Genomic DNA, 17,652 nt, shown 5'->3' on the forward strand with positions numbered 1-17,652 from the left:
AGGGCACAATGCTCTCCTCTCTACCTCCTAAGGAAGAAAGCAGTGCACCGGCGGGTACCAAACTGGAGCACCACACCGAACTTGGTCGCTTTGAGCAGCATCTATTCAACTTTGTTATATACCTAATACACAGTTGTCACTGTTTTTCTTTAGGTGGCTGTTGATATAAACAATAGTTTTATTTCAAGAAGCTATGCTGGACTGATGATAGTGTGAGTGCCCCATGAGAGACAAGATCTTTTGATGGAGCCAAGAAGAGAATTGAACATCCAATACCACCAGCGTGCTTTGCAAATACAGATTGGAAGTTGCTGTGCATCAATATTTTAGGAGTAATCTAAAGACTTGACAGGAAACAACCTTTGTGTGGATTCAATGAAACTTCTCATTTGCTGAGATGATACTTGTTGAATGGTAAAGATGATGAAATCAAATGATGCAGCTAGTTTGCTCCTCTAAAAGCACAAGCAGAGTAAATCTCTTTGGTTAGTTCTTTAGAAAGGATATATTTGGTGTTACTTCACTTTGCTGAAAGGCTTCAGCACTGTAATCTCGACCAGTGTGCAAAATACAGGCAATGAGCCAAGGCTGGAGCAGTGCGATAATGCCCCTGATAGTGTCACTTATGCTTCACCTCTCTCTCACTGCCTCTCATGACATATAATCTCTGTTTTCTCCCTCGGTGACCTCGTCTGTATTTCAAAGATCCAAAGAATTGCCTTCAGTGGTCAGATCTTTCTGATCCTATCTGTTCTCGCTGGCTTTAATGTAAGCAGATTCCCAATCAGCCAAGATGAATCCAATCAAGAAGACGGGAGTAAGGGTGGTGTGGTGCAACAATCTAGGGCACTTTTTCCAATGACTGCTGCGGGCCAGGAGATTAGAGGACGTGGAGTCAGAAAGAGTGGGAGAGGGATAGAAAGCACAAAGAGGAGGGCTTTTACACCACATGCATTCATCACCTTCAACTCCATTTGTCTAACCTGTAATTCCACCTCCGCCCAGATACGACGAATGCTAATTTACGTCCTCCTCCTTTATTCGCTTGCTTAACTATTTCCATAGTAAGGACGCCGGCATTAAAGCGAGGTAATGTTTTCTTCAAATCAGCATGACTACTGGTTGATTTATGCTCAAAACTTTCCTTCCTTCCTCCCACCTTCTCGTCCCTCCACCATCAACACACGGTGACGGCTCTCCTTCCTCTCTTCCCTCTTTTCCGAAGCTTAACTTCATTGTCTCAAGCCCCTCTCTGCTTTCATCTTAAGACAAAGATTTATGTAAATCTTTGGGCCGGCGTTAATGCGGAGCGCCGTGTGAGAAATAGCATCCCTAAATCGTGGCATTGTTGTTGAAAATGACAAGGCAGGCCCGTTAATCCTACAATGCGATCATCCAAATGTGTCATAATACTGTGTGTAGGCAGGCGAATCTGAATATCAAAAAAAAAACGCAGCGCACCTCTTAGACGGCGCCTTTAGGACTTCCACCGCTAACACGCCGCTATCTTCTTTATTCTCTGCCACATTTTTTAAGAAGTCCTACTTGTCACTCCTCTTGCTTTAAAAAGAGAGAATTACAAACATGGTGCAGCAGTCGGAGGCTGAAAATCTCTATCACCCTTCGCTTGTTGTCTCCCACATGTGAAGATTTAATTCATTCAGTTAATAACAAGCTACGGGATCATCTAAGTGGCTGCAATTGTGAGTTGGAATAAATCAATAGCTCTTGCATTGTCACTGAGATGTATTTATTCCAGAGACGGCGTTATGAGCCTTTATGGTGTGACAATACAGCCCTACGAAGAAAACAAAGAGCCTCAACAGCATGTTGAGTCGAGTCACTACACGTTGAAAGCATTTAGTTGGCAATCAGTTAGCTTGTATTCTCCTATTTAGGGAGTGAAGAGGAGGTAAACGTGCTTCTTCGTCCTATTTGTGTGTCTGAACCCAGTACAAGTCTGACGAGGATATACAGTATGTGCTGCGAGGCAAAGAGCAAGCAGACTTTTTGGACCTGTTGATGTGTATTATTTTTCATGGTTTCTTTTTCTTCATACTATAATTATATGTCTAATACCTCCTATTTACCTGTTCATGAAATATAATCAGTCAACTTTTTCGAAGCTTCTTTTTTGGAACAAACAAGTTTCAGAACATCTGATTTCAACTTCATCAAAATCTAACAATGACACAAGCAATTACGTAAGCGATGAGACAAATCAAATAACTGATGTGAATAACTGGGAAAGTCAATATTAACATTAAAAGACAGTTTGAGAGCAAAATGACCCCTAAATGATAAATAATAATAAATCAATCAATAATCTTGTACATAATTTGTATTGCTTTATATAAGCAGCAAAACATCAACTTTAACAAACTACAATAACTAATCATTTGATTTCTTAATGTAAAACATCTTCTAATTAAAGATATAAACTTTAGAATTTATGCTTTGACCCAAATAATGTATATCTTTATCTTTTGCTAATTATTATGAGTGCCTGTTTTGACTTGATATGACCTGTTGATTTATTTCTGTTCATCTGTTAATAAATTGATTGATTGATTGATTGATTGATTGATTGATTGATTGATTGATTGATTGATTGATTGATTCAGCAAAGTAAAGCCTCTGACTATAACTGTGTTTTCATTACCCTTGGAAATGCGCAAAATATAAATAGCGCAATACATACGGTAATAGAAACACTTGAATTTCGAAACAACACTAAAATATCGCTAACTTTTTACGCTTTTATGAGGAGGTATTTCAGACGTTTCAATATTGAAATGTGTCGCAAAAGCACTATGGAAACACTTTTCCTGCAAATACACTTCACAGAACGTGACGTACCAGGTCACATGACCACTTCTCTCCAAGAAAACATGGAGCGTTACGTGAGGACAGAAGAGAAGACCGGGACATTTCTTCCCCAAACCAACCTTTAATTTGTTGACATTTATCAATATTGCTTTTATTTTGCAGAATCTGTAATGGAAATCCAGCTTATGTCTCTATATACAATCCCAGGTTTTGAACACGAGAATATTTTCATCTACTTTAACAGAACGAGTCGTGGAACAGACCAAGGTCCCAATCATTTGGACAGAGACAAGGCTGCTGAATAGGAGCTCCTCCCTGATTGGCCATGAAACCTGTGCTGTAATTAAAGGCCAGACCCTGCCTTCCAGTCCCTTCACCATGTGACACCTCCCTATCTGACCTCTCTCTCTTTCTCTTCTAAAGTCCTCCACCTCCCTTCCTTCGTTCCTCTGCCATCCAACCAGGGAGGAGCCCTGTGGGGGGATTTTGTCAGGGAGAATAGTGGCGTTGATCTTGAAGGCTTAAGACCCTACTGTACCTGTCAACAGTGTGGCTTTGGCGCTGACGACCAGCGGCTTAAGTCATTTGAAGTTGCGTTTTTTTTAACGAGGAGGGGAGGAGGCACAGTGAGCGCTGACAGCCAGTCAGGGTCTTGAAATAATTCCATCCCTCTGAATAACCAGAGGTGTCTGTCTGACTTAATCCTCACCCCCCCACCCCAAGCAACACACATACACACGTAAGGGACAAACACACACTAAGTTATTAAAGCAGGTTGCGAGACTGATAATGGCAGAGAGAGAGGCGGAGAGGAGAACAGCGCTGTAATGTCAAACTCAGGTCCAGCAAGGTGCCGTGGAATGAAGAAATCCCCTGTTGTGAATTCAAATGTAGAGATTAATGCATCTCCTGTTTAAACTGTATTGGCTGTAAGTCGTAAACAAAATGCAATATATTTAACCTGTAAATATTCAAATTGATGATTTTATCCCATTTTAATTGCCTCTGCCAAAGAGGTCATGTTTTTACCACCGTTTATTTCTTTATTTGTTTGCCTTTTTTCAGAATTACGTCAGAAAAACGTAACCAAAGACAGACTTTATGCCAGTGGTCACCAACCTACTTCATAGGTATTGTATAGTCTGAAGGACTACCAGTTAGAAAAGCACGGGCAAGATAACAAGGAAGGCTAGCAGTAACTTAAAAAGATAGGAAATGTTGAGTTTTCAACATGAAATTCACAGATATGTTTACTTAAAAAAGATTTAGTTCATGTTAATCTAGAGTTTTAGTAAACATTTGAGATTTTTTTTAGTGCTGTTTCGTCGACGAAAAGCTGTGATTTCGACGTACTTTGTTTGATTTCTGATCCAGTTATTCAGTGTGGTTTCACACCCTGCTTTCCCCAGTTTCTCCACATCTTGTTGGCTCTCATTACTTTACGTGGCTTTCTCTTGGCTGGGATAATCCCCCCCTGTAGTGGACTTCAAAGTGCAGGCTGGCCTGGGAGAAGCCTTACTTACCCATTTGCCTTGAAACTCAAGCCAAATCACAACTCGCCCGGGTCCGTCCGACTCACCGTTCCTGCCTTCGACGGACTAATTGTGGGTCTGGATGCTTTGCCGCGTGAAAGAGGAAAGATGAAATCAAAATGCAGGTGATGAGAGAATTAATGACCTCATTTCAGGCAACTGATTTGCCCACATGTGTAGATCTTCTCAAGAAGCAGGTGAAACTTCCTGCTTTGTGGAGTCATTATCTCTGAGTCTGAGCTGCTATCATGTAGATTTTTTTCATCTTTTCAATGCAAATGCTGTCATTCAAAGTCTTAAACGTGGCGTGCTTTCAGAGATGAAAAACAAAAGATCATCCTTTGTCTGTTTTGTGACATTTCTAATCATATCCTGCACTTAGATCATCCAAAAATGTCCTTTATTTCTTTCAAATAAGTCAAATTATCACTGCTTGTCATTTATTCATTGTGGTTATTAAATATTACTGAGCATCAGGAATAGATTCAATGTTATAACATGGAGCAATGCTACAGATATATATGTAATTTGAATGAATTTAACTGTGGTTTAACCCTTTGGGAGTCAATTGGGGTTCTGAAGTTGCAGCAGCAGAAGTTTCTGTTCCTAAAGACAAAAACATAAACCTGAATGTGTTTACACAAGCTTTTCCAACGTGTATTGCTGCAGTTTGACGTGTTATTTCCGTTAGTATCATAGCACACCTTGGTCAAGGAATTCTGCATGGGTTAGAATTATAATTTATTGAGGGAGTAAATGTTTGTTATCAGTAATATTCATGTAGGCTGAGTGTTGTTGTACTCCACTGGAAATAAACTGAGATATTCTCTATTACCCAATGATTCCAACCAGTGTAAATTGTTTTCTCTTTCTCAAAATTTTTAAAACTTACAGTGAAATCCACTGAAGGATTGTATCAAAATGTGAACACTTATACGTTTGGTAATGTTGCTCAAAGTAAGTCAGATCTGAAAGATTACTTCATTGCAGGTGATGATTTTGTTTTCTTAAATGTTTGAGGTTGACCATCATCCCATTGTGTTGGACTTATACAGTATCTGTTCTACAGTGGTCAGTCTAAGCTCTCATTGTCATTTCCAGCCAATGTTTGCTGACAAATGCATGGATTGAACAAACAATCACAGACAGTTTTATTTTTTTATGTTTTTTAGGTAAATTACATTATTTAATATTTGTAGTTCAAACTGCACCCACTTTTCCCAGTGTAGGTTTTACAGTTTGAACATTTTTACTTGTTGGGGTCTGAGCTTCTCATCAAGCAAAGTGTTTTTGGTTTCAGAGTGGTAGATGCACATTTCTCTCACTCTAACATATTTTTTCCATGTTTTCTTGAGATTAGGTTTTTTTTTTTTTTTTTTGGTTATTGTCATAATTGACTCAGGTTAGAGTAGCAGAGCCTCCTGATTGGCCTGCAAACTATTAAAAAAAAAAGGCTGTTGGCCAATCATGAGAAGGAGATGAAGAAAGTGTAATTTTATGTAGTTTTTTTTTTTTTTTGGTTTATTGTTGGTTTGTTTTGTGCACTGAATGAATATATTGTAAGACTGCTTTGATAACTGATAACTAATAATAAGTTTGTACCAACAACTAACTCCTCTGGTATGTTTTCTATTTGTTCACTGTGTCTTTTGGCCTAAAGTTGAACAAAGAGCATGTACAGTAGGTATCTTCAGGGGTGGAAATCATGAGCTAGAAATACTCACGTTACAGTAATTAAGTAGATTTTTTGTACTTTTTTTTTTTTCCTAAATGTAATTTTAGTCATATGTAAGTACAATCTACACCATGTAGTCTACTTCACTACTTTGAACATCATAAGTCGTCACTGAGTTAACTGCACTTTTTTTCTACCGTGTATGATTGAGAGGGAGATTTTTAATCATTGATTTAATATTTTCACTGCTGATTTTAATGATCTTATTGATTCTGTTGAACTTTTTGGTCAGGGAAAGCACATTGAATTGCCTTGTCACGTGTGAAATGTGCTATGAAAATAAATTTGCCTTGCCTTGAGTACGCCCACAATTCAAATTAATATTCAAACCTTTCATCTGCATCTCCAATCGCAAATGTGCCAAATAACCTGTGACTTAATGAAACAACATCACTGCTTTTAGGTCTTCCGACACAATAGATTCACACTTTATATCAACATTTGTCTACAAATGTGTAATTTTTCAATATTTTATCGTTGGCTTGAAATGTGATTGAACATTCATATTTTATTTTTATTTTAAAAATCGGTTGAATGCCTGCTATTGACGAAGAATAAAAGGAAATTAGTACTTTTTTTGTGTGTTTGTGTGCGACTGTGGTCTAAGTATGCCGAACCGACTCAAAGAACAAAATGAGACAAACAAGGAAAGGATGGGGAATTGTAACAGCTTGTATTTGTGCTCTGTTCTCATGCCGAGAAATATCAACGGGGGAGGCGTGAGCCTGAAAAGCTGACATGGAGGTCACAAAGGTCAAATGAAAGAAACCCCTCCCCCCACTAAATACAGGGAAGTCACTGCCAGTGCCAGTTCAGAAATCACAAAAAAAAAACAAGTCCGACAAACTGAAAACAGCTCAGTCATAGAAAACCTATGTACAACCAAATGAAGAGGTAAACAAAAACATCAAGTTGTGTTTTTTTTTTTCCCTACAAAGGCTGTTTTACAACCTTTGTATTATCCCATTCTGTACAACAGATGCATTACAGCATTATGAATTCTTCAGGTCCTGGAGGAACAACAGATGATTGTGGCAGCCGGTGAATTGGATTGGTCCTCGGAATAAAACCACCTTCCCCCTGCACCCATAAGAGACCAGCAAAACGTCCTGATCCACATGGAGGATGCACGTAGCCGAAAAAGAAAACAGCGCAAGTGCCTACACAAGTATTTCAAACCACCCATGAAGAATAATCCAAGAAAAATAGATACAAGTCAGAATCCTCCCACTGGAAACCCATCACCCATCTCCCCGATACAACCCTTCACTGCCAAGTCCAAGTTTGTTACAGCTCAGTCTTTTTTTTTTTTTTTTTTTTATCAATTCATTTATTTTATTTCTTCACACCCAAAAGCAGAATAAAGTTACTAAAACTGAAGACTTTTACAGTTACAGCGACAAAAAAACAGTTTAAGAGACCCACAATTTAAATCGGACTGTCAAAAAAAAAATATTTAAAAAAAAACATCCTTTTTATATTTTTGCAAAATGCCCAGGGATTCTTCAATATTACAAATACTGGTATACATTTACAGTAAAACAAGAAAAATGATGTCATATATTCATATATATTTATATATTTATATATATATATATATATATATATATATTCAAACCCCTGCCACCAAATGAAAAATGTAGAAAGAAAGAAAGAGGAATTTACACATTTGCCCACTTGGCATTCAGAGAGTTTAGAAGCATCCTGAAACAAAACAAAAACACATACTGACACAGACATACACACAAATATGTTTAACCCTTTTATCAATACTGTAAACTTATTTTAGGACAAAGTGCACAAAAGACTTTATTTTTCTGCATTTTCCTGATTTTTGTCCAGTCTCTTCTTTGCTGCACGTTATGAGCCCTCCTGGGAGTTTAATCAGTTCAGGGATGAATTTAATATAGATCTATATGTGCCTTCATATGTACATATGCCTACATATATACACATTGACACATTTGATATTGAGCTCACTTCTCCGAGATCTAAATATTTCCGTTATTTCTGCTGAGCTGTCAATTAGTTTGAAGTTTCATAAAAAGACAATAAATAGGAAGATCTTATTTCAAGGCACATTCATGTCAAATTGAATGGCAGTATAAAAACAGTTCCAAATAAATTAATGTTAAAGATCGGTTTTATAGTGCCAGCATTGGGTAAGCCAAGCCTAACAACTCTGCACACTTCAAGCAATAGGAGATCCCAAGCTCCAAACCCTTCAGTACTTCTTCAGTCCGGCTATGTGTGTGTGAGTGTGTGTAGGACAGAGAAATCATAAAGTGCAGGTCTGTCTGTCGAAGATTTTTTAATTTGAAATAAACCTCAAAGGAAATACCAGTAAAGTCAAACAAAACCCACAAGAAGTATCTTTCTTTTGGCTGTTAGATAAGGACATAGTTAATGTGTTTTCACGTGTAGTTCTATAGTTTACACCTAAAATCATAAAATGGCTTTTTAAGACCCAAAAGCTCAGGATTTAATTAGCAAAACATTAATTTGTAATCTTGGTGAAATCTCTTCTCTAGATACCCATTTATCATTCACCAGTTTGGGTTGGTGTTTTAGTCTTTCAGCCGGTCCGCGATCACCATTTTCAGGTCTGTGCATGAATATGTTTGCGATTATGGGAAGGCATTCCTGGAGCGGAACCAGTGTTTTGTTCAATGTATGACACATTTTATTCATGAATATTACGTCATGATATCTAAAAGTAATGTAAGAACTATCAGAAATATGTCAGTATTTATTATAAGTCGTCTGCTGACACGGTGTAGATTGGTGCAGAACTCCATTTGAAAATACATTTAATATGTTCTTATTTATTTGGGGTTTTGGTTTAGTTTATGAGCTAAAAAAACAAAAAGAAATTGGGCAAACTGGTGTTGCTTGTCTTTAACAACTTTTATTTTGATGCAGTTTCCTCTTCTACACACAAAGCGTGCAACACCTATCCATGACACGTCCATCCCTCGATGCAGTGTCTCCCATGAATCAGACTGCACAATGTTAGCACACACTCAAATCAACTTTAGAAGTCAAAATTTACTCTGAATGTCATTTTGACACAGTGCATAGAATTTTTCTTTTCTTTACTATTTCAACCAATAAACTTAAATTCTCTGCAGAAATCCAATCGAAGAAGCTCCATTTGCCATCATTATATACACACTCAACTATTTCCGGACAGCTGTTCTCATGACAAACAATAAAATGTAGATGTTTGTTTTTAGATGTAAGGTGGACACGTTATGGAAAATATTGAGAGTTACTTGCCAATAGGCAATAATAAAGGAATGAATGGCGAAGTAATCGGAAGTAGTATAGTTTACCCTGAGATGTCCCTGTGCTCTTTCTGTCCTTTTTTAAATCTATTTCTCAGCATAATAGTCATGGCTTAATGCTCGATTACAATAAATAAAATAGCCTAGATCATATGGCTTTCTGCGAAACATAATGCATTGATGTAGATGAAACAGTATCAGGAGGAGGGGATTGTGCGAAGGAACTGGGGATGGTTGTCGTAGCGTTGTCAGAGCTTGGCACCATGTACCAGTCATCAGCAGCTGCCTTATCAAGTGTCTTCTGGCTTGTTACCATGTTTCTCATTAGAAGAGAGGGTTTATGAACCTTGGGATCCTCTTCCACTATACGTTTACTGTCAAATATGACACTCAGTGCTACATATCCAATTATAGTGACATGTTTTAGAGTCAGTTCATGCTACAATGCCAAAGGATTGTTGTCCGCGTATCATCTCAGCATCACACAAAATAGACTAATTCTAGCATTCTCAGTTAACGCAACTTTCAAAATCCAGGATTGAATTCAGCAACTTTTCAAGAAATCACACAAATAGCTTAATATACAATTCCCTACAAGCAGTGGCCCCAAAAAGAGTTTAAATGAATTTTTGTTCTTTAAGAACTCTCAGGATAAGTGGGTAAAAAAAAATGTAAACCTTTTTTTTTTTTTTTTTTTAATTAAAAAAAATCCTAATAATCTGTACCTGCACATGCCAAAATATAAAATTGAATAAATACAGAAATTATTGCACAGTTAAAGGCTCCACATGTTGAACTCAAATGACTGATTGTTTGAAGATGAGCACCAAACGAGGCAGTTTAGGCAGCTTCAGATGGTGTTCAAGATGTATTCACTTTTTCTCCATTGGCAGCTTTTGTTCCATCAAAAACACAAAAGTAACAAAAAAAAAATTGGCAGAAAAAAACAACATATCCAGCTACCCCTTTTTGTTTTTGTGGGATTTTTTTTTTAATGTCTTTAAAGTCAAAGAGTGGCGCAGAGATGTAAACATCTTCAGGCTCTCTCTGCTTGTTCAATTTTGACCTCACTGGTCATCAAATGTTCTCCGTGCCACTTTTTCATATGTTTCTCCAGAGTGCTATACACGCTGAAGGGCATTTGACAAATGTCACAGCGGTAGACCTCTTTACCATGCTGGCCGTGTGTCTTCATGTGACGCGTGAGCTTAGAGCTCTGAGCGCAAGCATAGTTGCACAGCTCACACTTGTAGGGTCTTTCGCCAGTGTGACTGCGCCGGTGCACTGTCAGGTTGCTGCAGTTCTTGAACACTTTGCCACAGTATTCACAGGTATCGCACCGCCTGCTATCCTTTGAGCTAGGTCGTCCACCTAAATGAGGTGTGCTGCCCCCACTGGCAGTGCCGCTGCGACCAGACAGGCCACCGTCTAGTAAGTCGCCAGGGGGCGTGGAGAAACGTAGGCTGCCATTCTCTGATGAGTGCTCAGAGGAGGTGGCAAAGGGCGATTGTCTGGAGTCTGTAAAGCCCAGGAAAGGGTCTTTGATAAAGTGGCGTGAGGCAGCATATCCCACCAGCCACTGAGAGTATACGTTCTCAGAAGGGATGTGGGGTGCTGGAGGAATGTCCAAGTCCTTCTCAATCTTGATTCTCTTATTTGAAGAGTTGGACAAAGCAGGGCTGGTGATGGGTGTTGGTTTGCGAGGAAACAGGCCTGAGAAAGAGTCGCCAGAGCCACAGTTCCTTCCATTAATGGTTGTCCTCTCTTCCTGCCGGTCCATTTCCCCAACTACTGAATCCTCGTCTCCAGTGTCACGCTGGCCATCTGAGCCCCTCTTTGAGAAGGGCATTCTTTTACGATTGTCAACTATCAAGTTATTGTACTGTTGTAAAGAGTTGAGAGCACTACCATCTACCATTTTCTCAAAGCTAATTGATGACTTCTGTTGTAACGGAGGCTTAGAACCATTTTCTTTGTTCCTGTAGAACTCTGACTCCATGCTAAAGTTTGATTCGGGTCGGCTTTCATTTTCGAGTTCCTCTTCTTCCTCTTCCTCCTCTTCTTCCTCATTGCCATCTCCCTGGAAGTCTCCGTCCCGATTTTTCATGCCCTCGCCTGTGACATCACTTGTGCCTGGCTCTGGGGAACTCGTTGTGGACAGGCCGTCATCTGAGCGCCCTGTCAGGGATCCAGCTTTGTGCATGTGGGTCTTCATGTGGCGCTTCAATTTGCTGGCCTGGGAGCAGGCATGGTCACACAGCTGGCACTTGTAAGGTTTTTCCCCAGTATGACTGCGACGGTGCACAACTAAGTTACTCTGAAACTTAAATGTTTTGCCACAGAATTCACAGGACTTGGTTTTGTTCTGTGTCTGAGGAGGGGTGGTGCTGTTTGGGGGCATTGGTGGCAATGGAGGGGTATTCAGAAAAGGCGATTTAGGCCCTGGTTGGAAAGGGTTTGGGTTTAGTAGTCGGTGCATAGGGCTTGGCCTGCTGGGGGACAAAGGGGGTGTTGCACTGTTGGTGTTTCCTGCCAGCTCACGTAACCGCCTGGAAAAGTCCATGGACTGGGACTCCATGGCCATTGGGGTAAGCCGCATCACCCTTTCAAAGGCACTGGGGTGCTGGGAGATGATACCCATTTCCTCTGCACTGATGCGTTCCAGCCTATGGGGATCCAGGTGATGGCGGGGAGGCGGGCTGACAAACGGAGGTGTGTTGGGTAGACGGTTCTCCATAAAACCTGGAGGTGGTTCTCTCAACAAGGGGCCTGTCATTCTCAGGAGATGAAAGGGGTTGTTGTCCCCAAGAAAGTTGGTGAGGGGCGACTGCGGAATGGAGTCATTGCCCATGGGTGGAGGCATGGTGAGACAAGGGGTGAGGGCTGTGGTGGAGGGGTTGGACTCCAGGTATATGCGAATGCCATGGATGTTCTGGACATGCTGCAGCAGGAACCAGGCACTGGGAAAGGGCTGCTTACAGGTGGTACATATGTAGTTGGAAGGCTCATCCCTGCCGCCTGCAACACAGAAAGAGACATTTCAGTTTAACTTCTTTAGCCTTGAAGCAGCTTAGCTTTGTCACAAATGTCCATCATCTGCAAGCTTTGCTAAAATGGTTGACTTCATTTCAGCTCAAGTCACATTTTTTTTACTTATTTTTCTTTTCAAAATAAAAGACTATGTGAGACAAAGTTTGCCTGGCTAAGAAGCAGTTGGGTGCCATGAACTAGACTATTATAGTCATTATTCTGCACTCAGCAAGTGAAAACTCTTTATTTCTGAAAGCACTGTAATCCTATAAATCTGTGCTTTTTACATGGCCCCTGATCTGCATCAGGGCTGCATGCTGTCTCTTTGCAGAGCATGACCTGTGCATGCCCCTCTTTTACCGTGTGGTTGCTGAACACATATTCAGGTTGTTATCTCTATAGAATTGTTGTTACTGTTCTTGCCTCACACCAGTTTCAAGATGGAAAAAGTCCCGCTGGCCACAAACTGGTAGTAGGTTTTAGCTTTGTTACTGTCAGGTTTACACAGATTGCTCATTTTAAACTTTATATGAAGCAAACAGAAGTGGATTTAGGTGCATTTTACTTTTTTCACACTAAAATCCGTTTTGATGCTTAAACTTGAGCTTGGAGCACAGATTCTGTTGCATAACTGTTGCTCCTTTACTTTAAACCCCTCTGATATACTACAACCACAAACCCAGTGAATTTATAAAGATACAAAAAGATTTAATGCTACAAGTGGGCATTGCTTGTATAGGAACGCTTAGGCAACAGTAGGTATAATGTAAATACTATTTGCAAATGGTGCATGTGAACGTGTGATAAAGCTTGGCCCTGTAATATTTTTTTTTATGATGACGATGAAAAGCTAAGTTACTTTTACATAACACAAAGTACATTATTATCTAAAACAGGTTTCCTTCCCACTTCTATCTACTGACACTTTTTCACAATTGAAGGTACAATTCATAATTCCCCCATATGTCTGTTTAAATATACATCTTTGATTCAAAATGACTACACATCAGCTAATTTTCGAGACAAATCAGTCTATTCATTCAAAAGAAAGAAGAAAAAGAATACAAGAGAAAAAACTGGATTAGACACTTTAGCTTATTCATGTAGATGCTAAATGGGCTAAGATTGTCTTCACACGCACACACAGGAACACGCACACACACACACTTACAGATAATGGGAATTGTACTCTTGTTCTCTCTCTCTTCAAAGGAAGCGTGTATAGTCTTTGACCTACTACACTCATTTCAGATACTCGGGGAAAACATATGCTGCTCTAATTGTTTTCCATGTTTGTATGTGTGCGTTCATGTGTCTCTGCCTATGTACGTGTGTGTGTGTGTGTGTGTGTGTGTGTGTGTGTGTGTGTGTGTGTGTGTGTGTGTGTGTGTGTGTGTGTGTGTGTGTGTGTGTGTGTGTGCGCATGCGTGCGTGCGTGCGTGCGTGTGTGCGCGTATGTGTGTGTGTGTTCGTAGCTGTGACTTTTTGGCAACTAAACACACAGATAACGACAAACACATGCCTGTTGTTACTTCATCTAAAATAATCTAATTAACACATTTTAAAAAAAAGCTTTTTTTACTGTAAGAAGAAATAAGCAAACGTCAGTCTCCTTCTGTTAAAAAAAAAAAAAAAAAAAACATTTTAAAGATTGTTTTTATGTATTGGTCAATGAAAAATATATTTATTAAATATGTATTTTATGTGCATACTAACTAGATAGTGTGTGTGTGTTTGTTAAGGAGGAAGCGCGAGAGGTGGGACAGCTGTTCACCTCCATAGTCCTGTAAAGCCTTTTGACTTAATTATAGCAGACAGTGCACAAACTCTCGCTTACACACACACGCACACACACACCCTCTCACTCTCATTCATGCACAAACACATCCCTATGTCTCTGCTTTTGTCTCTGTCTCACACACAGACACACACAAGCTGTTTCAGTGCTGAATCCTCAGACCCCTAACAAACACTCCAATAAAGACACATTCGCCACCGCCGCCGCTCGCTCTTTAACTCACTCTCTCTGCTCGCTCTGCCTCTTGATCTGAGCGCCAAAAGAGAGAGGGAAGATCCCCACTGCATCCTCCATCTTTCTCCAAACTTCTCATCTGGTGACAGAAGTCATTGGATGTTCATTTCTGCTCAACAAATATCAACAAGACTAGACTAAGGAAGAAAGTGTGTGATGTAGAACAAATACTGAGACTTAAAAAAAAAAAAAAAAAATTATCTTTGACCACGGTGGAAGAAGAGGGTCATGCTTTTTGTTTGGGGGACGTGTGTGTGCATGTGTGTGTGTGTGTGTGAGTTGCATGTGCCCTCCCAGGGGAGGGGAGTCTAACGCAGATGGAAAATAAAGTATGCAGCCTCAGGCGGGAGCACATTATGCTAATTCTAATGTCAGCTGTACTTTAATATACGACTCTATTTAATCACCCCATTATTTCCTATTTCCATATGAACAAACGGAGAGCGAGTGAGGGAGCTGCTCGTCACTTTATTTGGTAGAAGGTGGAGAGCCGAGCTTCATGCAGTAAATGGGAAAACACACTGATACTCTGAGCCTTCCTCTGCTCTTCACTATGTCTCATACACACACACACACACACACACAAATTATGGTCGACTCATGTGTGTTTACAAAAACTGTGGGCTGTGTGTGCGGAAAGATCACATTATTCAGGTTTCACTTTTTAGAGAAATGCGCTCCTTTCAAGTAAATAGAGTTTGCTCCACGTGAGGTGCCACAGGTGCAGAATTTACAGAAAAATGCATCATGATTTTGTAATTATTTTCAGAAGAATTCAGTTGAGGAGGGAATGATTTAGCCTTTTTCTTTGCATAGTTCTCATATTGTGGTATAGGTTGCGCCTCGAAGGAACTCAAAAACTATTATGAAAGTCAAATTATGTTTCACTGACAACTTCAAGTATTGTAGGAATTTAACACAGATAAAAAGTTGGAAAATGACAAACGCATAATGTAATATGGAAATAAAATGTCATTTCAAATATTCAAAAGAATTAAAAATATTGAAAGATAACATTTAAACACATTTTTTATTTAGTTTTCATCACACAACCAAACTTTTACCAAGGGGATACATAAACATTTTTATATCAATATATTTCACTAAAACCCTGCGATAAAAATGTTTTTACAAAGGCATTTCGGGGATGAACGAATTAGGTTTCGCAAAACAATTATAAATATTTCAAATTTCTGTATGTCTTTATTATGAGTGAAGATGATACAACAAAACATGATCTGTAGAAATACAAAATCACAATAAAAATGTACCAAAAACAGATTAAATATTATATTGGATAAGGAAAGGCTAGTAACTTTTATTCATCTCTACACTTCTTTAAATATAAAGCATTGCCACTCTGCTTCTGTCTGTGTTTTATCAGCAATGATTACACATAAGTTAATCAGATTTAGCTCAAAAATATCATTTGTATATTAAATAATTAATAGTTTGATAATATAATGGCCTAAATGTAAAATTGAGTAGAAAATGAAAAGAGCTGTAGTGACAAGACTTCATCCACAACCTTTTTATCAACCTTCATCAGAGAACAAACAAACAAACTTTTCGGTAGCACATTCCCCCCTTCGCTCTCAGGTTAGAACGAGTGTGTGTGCACGTGTGCGTATAAGCAAATCCGTTTGTCTGTCCGTCCCTGCAGCCCTCTGCTGAAGCTAATCTCCCCTCTGCGTTCCTCCTCCCTGCTTCACTTTCACATGATATAAAACTCTCATTACCGACTGATTCCAGTTTTCACTGTGATTCAATTTGCCATAATTACTGCTACTGCCGCTGCTGCTAATAAAAAAAAGGGAAGAGAGGGAATGGCTAGAAAAGCAAAGGTGCAAAGGTCAACTGGCAGTTAGCAGCGTTCATTTTCATCTCAGTGTATTCATCTGGGGCGGCTAATAGCCCAATTTTCTCCCCCTCGGTCCTCAATAAATATTGCTGGAATTACAGGTTAAATAGCTAAATTAAATCACCAGCTATTACTGATGAAGGCGAGGAGAGAGACAGTCAAATATGGACAATTACAGTGAGAACGTGCAACACAGTAAAGTGTGTGATTAATGTACTGAGTGTCTGCGGAGCCGCTTTCGATTATTGCTCCGAATCATTACACCGATCTAGTTTCAGTGGCCGACTGCTGAAGAGGAGACAAAAAAACAAGAAAGAAAGCAAGTGCAAAGCCAGAGCCAAGTTAAACTAACTGATATTTCCTCTTTAACTCCACTTCAGTGGAAGCCTCCGCTGTTTTCATTCTATTATTTTTATTATCTTCTGGTGCGACTTTGCTCATGAAAATTTACTGCACAATAAAATAGACATTTTACTGGACCCAAAGATGATGATAAAAATCTCAAATCCAGTCAAACTTTCACAGCTTCGAGCCAAACTAGAGACACTTGCCAAAGCCAAAAGTTTTTAAAAAAAAAGGAGTTTCCATGTGGTTTTCATTGCCCTCACCACTTTCCCAACAAAAAATTCAGTCTGAGATGTGCAAGAATTTTATTTACGTCAATAGTGTTTGTCGGGCCTCTTATTTTCTGTTTCAAATTTCCATGAATTCCATTTCCAGGAATAGCTACCCACTTCCTGGTCATTTCCGTTTTATCAGCTTTCCCTAATTTGTTGGAATTACTGACGTCATGCAAAAAAATAACTATGGATTACCATACTGTTAACGTACTGTTCTGGTGGGACCACTTGGTTGCTCGCTATATTTCGTTACACGAGTATTTGATTTTGTTGCGCGAGAAAATGTTTGAACATTTGAAATGAATTCCTAATACTTAATGTTACTAAATGTTTATCTGTACGTTTAATGGGGACAAAATGCTGAAATTTGGTGATATTCTCCCAAATCCTGTAGGCAAGGGTGTCAGAGCTATTTTCATTTCACTAAGTTAATTTCATTTCTATTGGTTTTTCGTAATCAGAAAATCGGGGGCCCAGTGTTTGCTCTCTATCATCCAATGATGTGTAGGTTTGATCAAATGTAGCAGAGCAGGCCTAATATATCCATCCAGTATCTATATTTATTATTATAGGTTCTTTGAGTTGGTGCTGGAAATACAATAACTTTCCCAATAGGACTCCAGTTCATCACGGGATGGGGATTTTTGGGGTATAATTAGGGAAGGCCTTGCATTGGTTTTTAGACACAACAGAAAAATGGCTTCTGATTGTAACAAGTTGTCGTCA

General features: G+C 39.2%; 1 protein-coding gene across 3 annotated transcripts in view; it reads right to left on the reverse strand.

Moving 5' to 3' along the window:
• Positions 1–6,754: 6,754 nt before the first annotated feature.
• Positions 6,755–17,652, reverse strand: part of bcl11ba (BCL11 transcription factor B a) — a 42,665-nt gene continuing 31,767 nt past the window's right edge. For 2 of the 3 annotated variants that reach the window (XM_028437376.1, XM_028437375.1), the window contains exons 3-4: positions 14,435–14,524; positions 6,755–12,401 (exon numbers count right to left, since the gene is read on the reverse strand). In XM_028437376.1, the coding sequence (XP_028293177.1) occupies positions 10,420–12,401; positions 14,435–14,524 (2,072 nt within the window). In that variant the 3' untranslated portion in view covers positions 6,755–10,419. The remainder of the gene's footprint in view (positions 12,402–14,434; positions 14,525–17,652) is intronic. The other variant, XM_028437377.1, reaches the window with a different exon arrangement.

This window comes from Gouania willdenowi, chromosome 22 (genome assembly GCF_900634775.1).
Source record: "Gouania willdenowi chromosome 22, fGouWil2.1, whole genome shotgun sequence".
Lineage (NCBI taxonomy): Eukaryota > Metazoa > Chordata > Actinopteri > Blenniiformes > Gobiesocidae > Gouania > Gouania willdenowi.